The sequence below is a fragment of the Poecilia formosa genome, unplaced genomic scaffold, assembly GCF_000485575.1.
Source record: "Poecilia formosa unplaced genomic scaffold, Poecilia_formosa-5.1.2 Scaffold156, whole genome shotgun sequence".
NCBI classification, from domain to species: Eukaryota; Metazoa; Chordata; class Actinopteri; order Cyprinodontiformes; family Poeciliidae; genus Poecilia; species Poecilia formosa.
In genome coordinates, this window is record NW_006800095.1 from 1,168,632 (window position 1) to 1,179,842 (window position 11,211).

Here is an 11,211-nt window from a genome sequence, read left to right on the forward strand (position 1 = left end):
ATATCTCAATGATCCTCCAATCAGCGTAATTATTTCCATCTGTCTTATTGTGTCTGGTTGCTTACTTATAGGTGCGCGACTGTCGTCTGGTTGGTCTGCTTGATCTTGCCCTTGAAAAAGAGTACGTCAGGGGCAAAGTGGCTGACTTCATGAACAAGCTTATTGACATGGGTGTGGCTGGATTTAGAGTGGATGCTAGCAAGCACATGTGGCCTGGTGATGTGGACACCATCTACCGTCGTCTCAACAACCTTAACACCAAGTGGTTCCCAAGTGGTGCCAGGCCTTTTATCTTCCAGGAGGTAAACTAGAAAACTACACAAATTTCACAGAAAAAAAAAATAAAAAATCCTAATAGCCAGGCAGCTTTACTATTGCTCCGTTGGATTATGTATGACTATCACACGTAGGTAATTGATCTTGGAGGTGAGGCCATCTCAGCTAAAGAGTATTACCATCTGGGAAGAGTGACTGAATTCAAATATGGTGCCAAACTGGGAACCGTCTTCAGAAAATGGAATGGGGAGAAGCTTTCTTACACCAAGTATGTTGGCAAATTTTGTGGTGTCTGAAAGTTACTGAACAACATCAAAATATCAGTGATATCATTTGTACTCAAAATCCATAAATAATTTTGACATTAATGTTTAATTACCGTATTTCCATATGTATTTCACCAATGGATTCCCCAGAATAGATATGATGTGCTCATGTGTCCAGGAACTGGGGAGAAGGTTGGGGATTCATGCCTGATGGCAATGCTGTTGTCTTTGTTGACAATCACGACAACCAGAGAGGTCACGGTGCTGGTGGTGCCTCCATTGTTACCTTCTGGGATGCCAGACTGTACAAGATGGCTGCGGCCTACATGCTGGCTCATCCTTATGGACAGGCCAGAGTGATGTCAAGCTACCGCTGGAACCGCAACATTGTGAATGGAAAGGTATGCTTTTGTTTTGTTTAGAAAATGAAAAAGCATTTTAAAACATATTTTAAACATTATTTGAGTTGTTTCTATGTTGAGGAAAAAGTGTTGATTACAGGATGAGAATGATTGGATTGGCCCTCCCAGTAATGGTGATGGATCCACCAAGCCTGTTCCCATCAACGCTGACCAGACCTGTGGAGACGGATGGGTGTGTGAGCACAGATGGCGTCAGATCAAGTGGGTTCACAGAACACGTTACGTTTCATAGCATGATTAGATTTCTGATGATCAAATGGATTAAACAAAAATCTTTTCTTTCAAGGAACATGGTCATTTTCCGTAATGTGGTCAATGGACAGCCTCATGCCAACTGGTGGGACAACCAGAGCAACCAGGTTGCCTTTGGACGCGGTAACCGTGGTTTCATAGTTTTTAACAATGACGACTGGTAAGCATTTTAAGAGACATAGAATCCTGTATATTGTATGTTAAGTTTTTTTTTTTAGATCATTGTCTTCTTCTTTAAAAGTGAATCAGTTTGAACATTGCTTAAAATAATGTGTGGCCCATTTTTAAACCGCAGGGCCCTAGATGTAACCCTGAGCACCGGTTTGCCCGGCGGAACCTACTGTGACGTCATTTCGGGCCAGAAGGAAGGAAGTCGGTGCACCGGAAAGCAGATCCAGGTTGGAAGCGATGGCCGCGCCCACTTCTACATCAGCAATACAGAGGAAGATCCTTTTATTGCTATCCATGCTGATTCCAAGCTGTAAACTGTTAACTCCGAATAAAATTACATGAAATCTTAAATATGGATTGTTTTTTTTTTGTTATTGTTCTTTCACCTTTTTATAGCTGTTTAAAATTATACATGTTATGACACTCACGATGCCTTGATGACACATTGAATTGCATACCAGACTCTTCAATGACTTTGATAGAGCTCACATTTTGTGTTTGCAAGAGACTGAATGGTCACGTCCAGTATATCAGTCATATACCTGTCGAAGATCCAATGAGATTGTAAGGCTACTTGCTGTGATTGTGTCATGACGCGCAGATTGCCTACACCAGACGCTGACAAGTCTGACCGCCAGGGTTTAATATAAATTATTAGGTTAACAATGCATAACGTGTTAATTCTCCATAGAAATTCAAATCAAGTTTATATCATGCCTGAGTGACTGTAGGACAATAAAGCTATTCCTCTGAAATGAGGATTGCTTAGATATGTCAGCGATTTGTCTTATGACTATGTTCGGTCATCAGGGGGAGTTGTATTACTGTTATACAGAAGCAGAGAGGCCGTCCACTTAAAATGACTCACTAGATAGTCCAGTATTCTCTAATCACACCCCACAAAGGACGGAAAGGTAAAAGTTTAGAACTGGCACATAGGTCATATGTGGAAATCACAGTTTCTGTAAAGAAAATTAGACTTACTGGAATATCAACAAGAAACGATGAAAAAGATTTGTAGTGTCCTCACTTGGCTCAGGTGTGCAGTTTATGTAGAAAAACAAATGAACAAAAATCTCATGCTTTTGAGTATGTCAGCAGACACTGTCCATAGTAAAGCAAATCTACACTAAAATAGCATTTTAAATGTGCGACAAAACTCAGCTTTTTAAAACAAGTTGGTAAATTATCAAGGACAGAATGCAGAATTCAGACCAACAGTAAACCAGCAAATTTTAGTGAATGTTCTTCTTTGATTACCGTTTTTTACAGAGGCAAAAGGTTGTATTTGAATTGCAGACCTGCTTCAGCCTTTTATTTGCTTTTTAAGACTTTTGTTTGATATATGTTACTACATCCTCTTGCTGTTGAAATAAGTTACCAAACACACATGGGGCCAGTCTAAACACGCGTGCTCTAACGGGTAAGACCTACGAAGTGTGTCTGAATATACTACAGTTAGAACAAGGTTAAACAAAATGTTTAATGTTAAATTTTTGCTGCTTTTGTTATTTTTGTTACTGGCATATGTTGGCAGGAGATGGGATACAGTCTCTTTCTTTTTGCAGAAGCATGAAGCTGTTCATTTTAATAACCCTGTTTGGGTTCAGCCTCACACAGCACAACCCGCATTTCAAGCATGGAAGGACAACAATTGTCCACCTGTTTGAGTGGCGCTGGTCTGACATTGCTGCCGAGTGTGAGCGCTTCCTGGCTCCGAAAGGGTTTGGTGGTGTTCAGGTGAGCTGAGCTTAATAATCTGTTTGCGTTTTGGAGAAGAAATTGTTTATAATGGTGTCCTTTTTCTATGATGAATTTACTAAAAGTTCCAGCTTGTGTAATTCACTAAACTCTATCAGTATTAAGTATTAAGCTTATGTTCCTTGACGGAAATTTTTGTTTTCTCTGCAATTTTTTTCCCAGCCTTTATATTTTTAACATGATTTTGTGTCCTCAGTATGAAAAAAATTGTCAAATACACATAACTATATTTTGGATCCATCACTCAGATTTCTCCACCAAATGAACACGTTGTTCTGGACCAGCCATGGCGGCCATGGTGGCAAAGATACCAACCAGTCAGCTACAATTTATGCTCCACGTCAGGCAGTGAGGAGGAATTCATAGACATGGTCATCAGATGCAACAATGTTGGGGTAATTTTGGAGAAGAGGCCATTTTTAAAAAGCAGCACCTTCTCATAGAACCTAAATAAATAAATAAGTACCAAAAGCTTTTTGTTACATTATTTTCTACATTGTAATGGAATTTTTTTTTTTTTTTTTTTTTTACAATTTTCTGAGTTTTGGTACTTCATACTTAAAGAATTGTAAGTAGTTAAGCTCATTATGTGTAATCATAAATGTTGAAAGACATTTAGAGAAATTGCCATGACTTGTTGTACACACATATTGCCAACAGGTTAATATTTATGTGGACGCTGTCATCAACCACATGTGTGGAAGTGGTGGTGGGGAGGGAAACCACTCCTCGTGTGGAAGCTGGTTCAGTGCCAGCAACAAGAACTTTCCAAGCGTCCCGTACTCTGCTTGGGACTTCAATGTGAACAAATGCAGAACGAGCAGTGGCGACATAGAAAACTATGGAGATATTTTTCAGGTAAAACATTCTTAAATCATTTTTCAATTAAAAAAAAAAAAAAAGATCTAAAGTATCCACTGTAAGTATCTATAGCCTGTTGTGTAGGACAGGATATTAGTCACCAACACAACTGCTTGAACATTTTTACTTTAAAATCCAAAACATTTATGAAGCTTTCATGAATACAATAAAGTTGATCAATTCCATATTACTTAATTAACACTAATTAGGCTCTTTTAGATGGAATGATAACATAAGCACTGGTTGTCTTAGGTGAGAGACTGCCGTCTGGTCAGTCTTTTGGACCTTAATTTGGAGAAAGACTACGTCAGAGGCAAAGTGGCTGAGTACATGAACAAGCTAATTGATTTAGGTGTAGCTGGATTCCGAGTGGATGCCTGCAAGCACATGTGGCCAGGTGACCTGGAAAATGTTTACGGTCGTCTTCAGAACCTCAACACAACGTGGTTTCCCAGGGATTCCAAACCTTTCATCTTTCAGGAGGTAAAAATTATGTAATGGAATATTTTTTTTTCCTTAAATGAAGAGATATTTAAAATGTCTAATACCGTCATATAGTATATATTGTGTTTTGTGTTGTGGCCAAGTAGTGTGAAGTAGTTGCCTCCTCATAGATTTAATCTTTTTTGTATATTTTGTCAAACTTAAATGTTTCAGATAAATTAAGTATCACAGTGCTCTAGTGTAAAAACGCACAAAAAACAAGCAGTGTAACATAAAAGGTTGCTAGGAAGAAAGATTCACTGCCGCACATTTAAAAACACTCCTTAGGACATAAGAGTATCACCGACTCAGTTTATCAGATCTTCAAAGAGACAGCAGCCTGAGGTCTTGAGTGCAAACACAAGATGAAGAGAGTTCACATTGTGAGAAAGTGCTTGCAAATGGTTTGGATCTTAAATGCCACTGCCAGGAAAAAAGATGGTTTTATAAAAGCTTCAGTCTTCAATGTGACTGTTTGAGCTGCAGCAATATTATTTGTTTAAACAGGTGGCTGCAATAGGAACCATGAGAAAATGAGGGAAAACAAGATGACATGCAAAATTCAGAAAGCAGATGTACACATGAAAACAATTATGGGATGGCTAAAACATTTACCAAAATATAAAAACATGACATTTATGATCCATCCCTAAAAATTACTGACACCATGAGGCTTTAACAGATGTAGAGTTTTGTATTTGTTTTAGCAAAATAAGCAAAAACATATTTCTTAAGTGAAAATCTAAATGTTTTGTTGTATTTGTGGCTTGGCACAGTCAGACTGAACCGTTTCTGGTCTACACGTTATTTATTTTTTTTCTTCCTTTGGCCCTCTAGGTTATTGATTTGGGAGGTGAGGCCATCTCTTACACTGACTATGTCCATCTGGGCAGAGTGACGGAGTTCAAATATGGTGCAAAATTGGGAAAAGTCTTTAGAAAGTGGGATGAAGAGAAACTGTTTTACACAAGGTATGCTTATTTCGGCAGATATACCAGCATTAAAAATTCTGATGTCCACTTATGAACTTTTAAATACAATTTTCTTGATTCTGAAATGGCATTGATGTACAACCCCTTCTTAAGCCAATCAGCTGTGACGATGTTTTGCTATGCAAATGAGCAGTTTCTGCTAAGGACTAGAGCAATTATGTTCTGGCACATGCAGGAAAAAATATCTTAAGATGAAATCGTAATTGCGTGATCAATCAAGACTGCATTCAGCATTAAAGTAGATGGGCCACATTTCAGAAATAGTAAGCTGTGTTTGTACCAGTCATTTAAATAATTTGTGTATTTGTGCATGTGTGTATATGCATGAATTTGCCGCCTTCACCTGTAGGTGCAAGGTTATTGGAATTGTGCAAATGAAGGAAATATTGTAACACCTCGCACCTAACAGCAGGAAACAGTAATAATAAATATCTGTTGAAATAGTTTATAGCAGTAATATGACTAAAAATTTGCTGGTATTTCTTTAAGAACTTTAAAAAAAAATCTTTTTCATTGTCTATGATGTTATCAGTTTCTATACGTTTTATCCAGGACCTGGGGAGAAGGGTGGAGCTTCATGTCTGATGGCAATGCCGTTGTCTTTGTTGATAACCACGATAACCAGAGAGGTCATGGGGCAGGTGGCTCATCCATCATAACTTTCTGGGACTCCAGACTCTACAAGATGGCAGTCGGCTACATGCTTGCTCACCCCTATGGAGTGACCAGGGTCATGTCTAGCTACCGCTGGAACCGAAACTTTGTGAATGGAAAAGTAACGTCTGCCAACCTTTATAAGTATCAAGCATTTTCCAGAGGCTTTTGTGTTTTACCTATTTTTCAAAACCAATAGGATCAGAATGACTGGATGGGCCCTCCAAGCAACACTAATGGATCCACCAAGTCTGTCTCTGTTAACCCAGATCAGACATGTGGAGACGGATGGGTGTGTGAGCACAGATGGCGCCAGATCACGTGAGTTCTTAAAGGAAGCTGCCAACCGTTCTACAAAACATGACCAAATTTGGCTTACTTTTACAGATGATACAAAGAAAGTTTTACATGGTAAATAATTACATATGTATTTTTTACATCTGCGTTGAAGAAATATGGTGATTTTCCGTAATGTGGTCAATGGACAGCCTCAAATCAACTGGTGGGATAACCAGAGCAACCAGGTTGCCTTTGGACGTGGTGATCGTGGTTTTATAGTTTTTAACAATGACGACTGGTAAGGACTGAAATTCTGCTTTTCCACTCCTTCACAGAACTATATATATATGTTTTTGGTTTTCATTAGCGGTAAGCCATATTCATCCTAAGGAACTGTAATGAACACTTGAAATATGTCACTAATAGAGTTACTGAAATAAGGTAGCTTTTCAATTATATTCTGATTTAAGACGCATTTCCATTCTGAAATGATGAAGGAAAGACAAAGAAATGTACAAAATATTAAACTACACTTTACATATGATATTATATTATGGTTGCTCTAATGTCACTCTGTCTTTGCCTTTAGGACCCTTAATGTGACCCTTAACACTGGTATGTCGGGAGGCACATACTGTGATGTTATTTCTGGTCAGAAGGAAGGCAACACCTGCACTGGAAAGCAGATTCTTGTTAGTCATGATGGGAACGCCCACTTCAAGATCAGCAACTTAGACGAGGACCCCTTTGTTGCTATTCATGCCGAATCCAAGATTTGATATGTGATGTCATTATTTAACCATTTTATGTTTACTGACCTGTCACCCACAGCAATATTCCTCAGAGTGGCACACATTTATTTGCTTTATTTCTAAATGCAAATGTTCAATAAAAAAGTGAGAACAAAAAAATAACAGTCCATATGTTTCACTCAAACCTCAAAACCAATGACATTCAAGCACATGCAGGATCCTATAAAATCAGTTAGGTATTATCAAAGCCACATACAGACAGTAACAAAGTCAGCCTTATATCACCTGAAGAACATTTCCCGGATTAGAGGACTAATGTTTCAGCAAGATCCATAGAAACTCATCCAATTGTATTGATTACTGCAACAGTGTCTAAACAGGTCTGACTAAAAAAATCTATTAGATGGGATTCAGAAAAACCAGGAACATATAGCACATCACCCCAATTCTTAAGTCCTCACTGGGTCCCTGTAGCTCAGAGGACAGACTTGAAAATATTGTTAGTTTATAAATTACTGAACAACTTATCACCATTATTTCTTAAAAATCTGCTGCTGTTGTATCAAACTTCCAGACCTCTCAGGTCTTCTGGTTCTAGTCTGCCCTGCAGGCACAGAACCAGAACCAAACATGGAGAAGCAGCATTCAGCTTCTATGCACCGCAAATGTAAAACTAACTTCCAGAAAACTGCAAAACAGCTGAAACACTGAGTTCCTTTAAACCTAGACTAAAAACCCACCTGTGTATAGTTGCTTTTAAACCATAAATGAAACACCGACCAACATTTTGAAGTGTAATGATGGCACTTGACAAAATGTAATGTTTACTGGTTTACAGTGTGACGTCTTCTCTGACTTTGCATTTTTATTATGTAAAGCACTTTGAATAGTTGTGTTGCTGAAATGTGCTGTACAAATAAACTTGATTATTATCTCTTCATGCTGTTTTTCTCCTAAAACAATCTTTTCACAAGCAAACATTCTAAAAACCTAAAACATGTATGTTCAAAGAATGCGTGTTTGAAACATGTCTTCTTGCAACCTCATTGTACTGAGGTATAGCTTATTTTAATTGACGCGTTTATAAAGTGCTTTCTATTGTGAGTTTGTTCTAACTTCATAAAAAAACATCAACATGTCCAATGTAAGTAAAGAAGGTGTACCTTTTGCTAAAACAATGCCTCTTCAAATATAGTCATAAAGCTAACACTATATAGTAATCAGTATCAATAATGTAGTGATATAGTAAATTCACTCACTTGTCAATGACGATTGGTCGAACCAGTGTGTCCACCTTCTCAGCTCAGTGTATTGCCACATTCATTTGCACCAAATCCTTTTCAGTGTTACAGTAAATATTACATATTGAATATTCATCTCGTGTTGCCCCGCCTCTCGCCTGGAACGTTAGCTGGAGATAGGCACCAGCATCCCTCCCAGCCCCACTAGGGATAAGGGTGTATAAAAAATAGATGGATGGATGGATGGATGAATATTCATGATTTTGTTACTCTCAGTGCAGATAAACGTTTGTATGAATAAAAACATGGCTGTGTCCTGCAACTCAATCTTAGAACACAAAAGAGACACTTACGTTGAACTCCCTGCCAATGTCCCACACTGGGACATCCAGTATGGGACGGCCTGGGGTGTCTCTGACGTCATATGGTGGGGGGGGTTTGCAGCGCATTGCAAAACATTTTACCAATCTCGCCACTATCAGCTGTGAACCTGCAGGTGACAAACTCCATCATACACACCCACACAAAGCAAACACTTATTTCAAGGAATATTTGTCCGGAATATTTGTCCGCGAGACGCCCACTCACGGACAAATAGTCCAAATAGTTGAAGGCCATGCAAACACAGCCAACTTTTAGATGAAATTTTGCATGCAAGAATAGAGAAAAATGTGGCAGTATATCAGAATCCTTAGTGGAACATTAGTGCTAAGAAGTTACCAATGTCGTAATTTCACTTTATAGAAGGTTTTCCAAATTTGAAGTAAATCATGGAAGCAGTAGAATATATTACACTTTAATGGGGTTCAAAGACGTCTTGCTTGTATGTATTTTATAAAGAAATAATAATCCAGACCTCTCTGTTTAGAACGTGTTTTATAGCTCAATATCAAACCAATGTTTTATTCAGAAAGAGAAGGCTTTACCCTGGTAAACCTGTTCTGTCATTTTCACAAAACTGTTGTGAACATTTATTTATTTATTAATTTATTTTGAACAGACAAAAGTAAAATCAAAAAAGAAGAATAAAACAATTTATCATGCCCTAGTGACCTGCAATTTTATATTATCTGTTCAAAAGGATTTAAGAAATTAAATGTTGCCAGTATGGTTGGTCTGACGTTGGAGTGAAGTTGTTACACTATTCACTCCCTGGAAAATTGACAAATACTTTCTGACTTTAAAACCTTTGTTAAAAATAACTCCCAATACTTCTCAGTCCGTAAATATTTTTTGCACTGATGGCTAAAATGTTGCTGATTTGCTAATGCCTTGCTGAGTAAGTGATGATGGTGCTGTAGCAAACTAAAACAAATAAACAATTAATTTTAATTGATTAAAATTAATCAATTAATCTTAATCTGGACACTTTCCTGATAAATGGACCAAGAGAACCATACTTACTGTGTACATATGTGTGCCTGCATGAGAGTGGAAGAACAAGAGATTAGGCACGTCTAATCTGCTGAATGCCCCATCCTGCCTTTTATCCAACACACTGTGACCCAGATAAATTAGCACTTAATATTAATCAACTTCATAAAAAAAAATCTTACTCATATACATCGTGTTTAGATTCCCACCCTGCATCAGTACTGGAGCTATTTTTATTATCTGAGAAGAGCAAACTGATAAAATTGCACCTGCTAAATCCCCAGGCTTGTACCTGTCAGTTTTTCATTGGTTAAGCAAGATAGGAAAATATATAAATGCTTGCAGTTTGGTAAAATGTGTGTGTGTCCAGTTGTCTCAACAATGAAGCTGATCATTTTGACAGTGTTGTTTGGGCTGTGCCTCGCCCAGCACAACCCCCACTTCAAGGATGGAAGGACAACCATTGTCCACTTGTTTGAGTGGCGTTGGGTCGACATCGCTGACGAATGTGAGCGCTTCTTGGGTCCAAAGGGATTTGGTGGTGTTCAGGTATGTGTTGATGAACATGAGTGTATAGCATGATTTAGCTCTAAGTAATACATTCCTGATCAAAATCTTAAGACCCGCAAAATTGCAAGAATTTGCATTTTGTACTATTGGATCTTAAGAAGGTTCTAAGTAGAGCTTCACAATGTTAAAAGAAGAAATCAGCGTAAGAGACAAACACTTTTGAGCGGGGAATTAATTGAATTACATTTACACTCAAACATGATTTTTTTCAGCTGATCAAAAGTTTAAGACCATAGTCTTTAAAAGCCAAAAGCTGTGCAAAAATCTGGATTCCATGTCATTTTCTGTCAAGTCTTTACACTGTCAAGACCTCATGATGGCAAAAGCAAAAAAGCTCACTGACTTTGAACGTGGTAGGATTGTTGAGCTGCATAAGCAAGGCCTCTCACAACGTGCCATCGCTGCTGAGGTTGGACGCAGGAAGACAGTCATTTTTCATTTTTTAAATGATCCTGAGTCATCCTGAGCAGCACCAACAATGTTTATAGTGGGGATGGTGTGCTGCTGACCTCAACTAGGGACGTTGTGGGCCGGGGGGCAGAATACTTCAAAGACCTCCTCAATCCCACCAACATGCCTTCTGTTGAGGAAGCTGAGCCTGTGGACTCTGGGTTGGGCTCTCCAATCTCTGGGGACGAGGTCGCCGAGGTGGTCAAAAAGCTCCTCGGTGGCAGGGCCCCGGGGGTGGATGAGATCCGCCCGGAGTTCCTTAAGGCTCTGGATATTGTAGGGTTGCGTTGGCTCGCGCGACTCTGCAATATCGCATGGATATCGGGGGCAGCTCCCCTGGATTGGCAGACCGGGGTGGTGGTCCCCCTGTTTAAAAAGGGGGACCACCACACCGGTCTGCCAATCCA

General features: G+C 38.8%; 3 protein-coding genes across 4 annotated transcripts in view; all 3 read left to right on the forward strand.

Annotated features, from left to right (window-relative positions):
• LOC103146346 (pancreatic alpha-amylase-like) overlaps window positions 1–1,738 on the forward strand; it is a 4,057-nt gene extending 2,319 nt beyond the window's left edge. The window contains exons 4-9 of the mRNA XM_007564214.2: window positions 72–302; window positions 411–544; window positions 721–943; window positions 1,044–1,165; window positions 1,251–1,376; window positions 1,512–1,738. Of these exons, the coding sequence (XP_007564276.2) occupies window positions 72–302; window positions 411–544; window positions 721–943; window positions 1,044–1,165; window positions 1,251–1,376; window positions 1,512–1,701 (1,026 nt within the window). The 3' untranslated portion in view covers window positions 1,702–1,738. The remainder of the gene's footprint in view (window positions 1–71; window positions 303–410; window positions 545–720; window positions 944–1,043; window positions 1,166–1,250; window positions 1,377–1,511) is intronic.
• A 1,004-nt stretch (window positions 1,739–2,742) lies between these two features.
• Window positions 2,743–7,306, forward strand: LOC103146347 (pancreatic alpha-amylase-like). 2 transcript variants are annotated; one of them, XM_007564215.2, is made up of 10 exons: window positions 2,743–2,810; window positions 2,956–3,127; window positions 3,397–3,543; window positions 3,809–4,006; window positions 4,262–4,492; window positions 5,330–5,463; window positions 6,037–6,259; window positions 6,338–6,459; window positions 6,590–6,715; window positions 7,007–7,306. In XM_007564215.2, the coding sequence occupies exons 2-10, from the start codon at window positions 2,960–2,962 to the stop codon at window positions 7,194–7,196; spliced, it is 1,539 nt and encodes a 512-aa protein (XP_007564277.1). In that variant the 5' UTR covers window positions 2,743–2,810; window positions 2,956–2,959; the 3' UTR covers window positions 7,197–7,306. The 2 variants fall into 2 exon arrangements, with proteins under 2 accessions (XP_007564277.1, XP_016532967.1); XM_016677481.1 differs by having other exon boundaries at window positions 2,783–2,810; window positions 2,925–3,127.
• A 2,812-nt stretch (window positions 7,307–10,118) lies between these two features.
• LOC103146348 (pancreatic alpha-amylase-like) overlaps window positions 10,119–11,211 on the forward strand; it is a 6,223-nt gene continuing 5,130 nt past the window's right edge. The window contains exon 1 of the mRNA XM_007564216.2: window positions 10,119–10,333. Coding sequence (XP_007564278.1) covers window positions 10,139–10,333 — 195 coding nt within the window. The 5' untranslated portion in view covers window positions 10,119–10,138. The remainder of the gene's footprint in view (window positions 10,334–11,211) is intronic.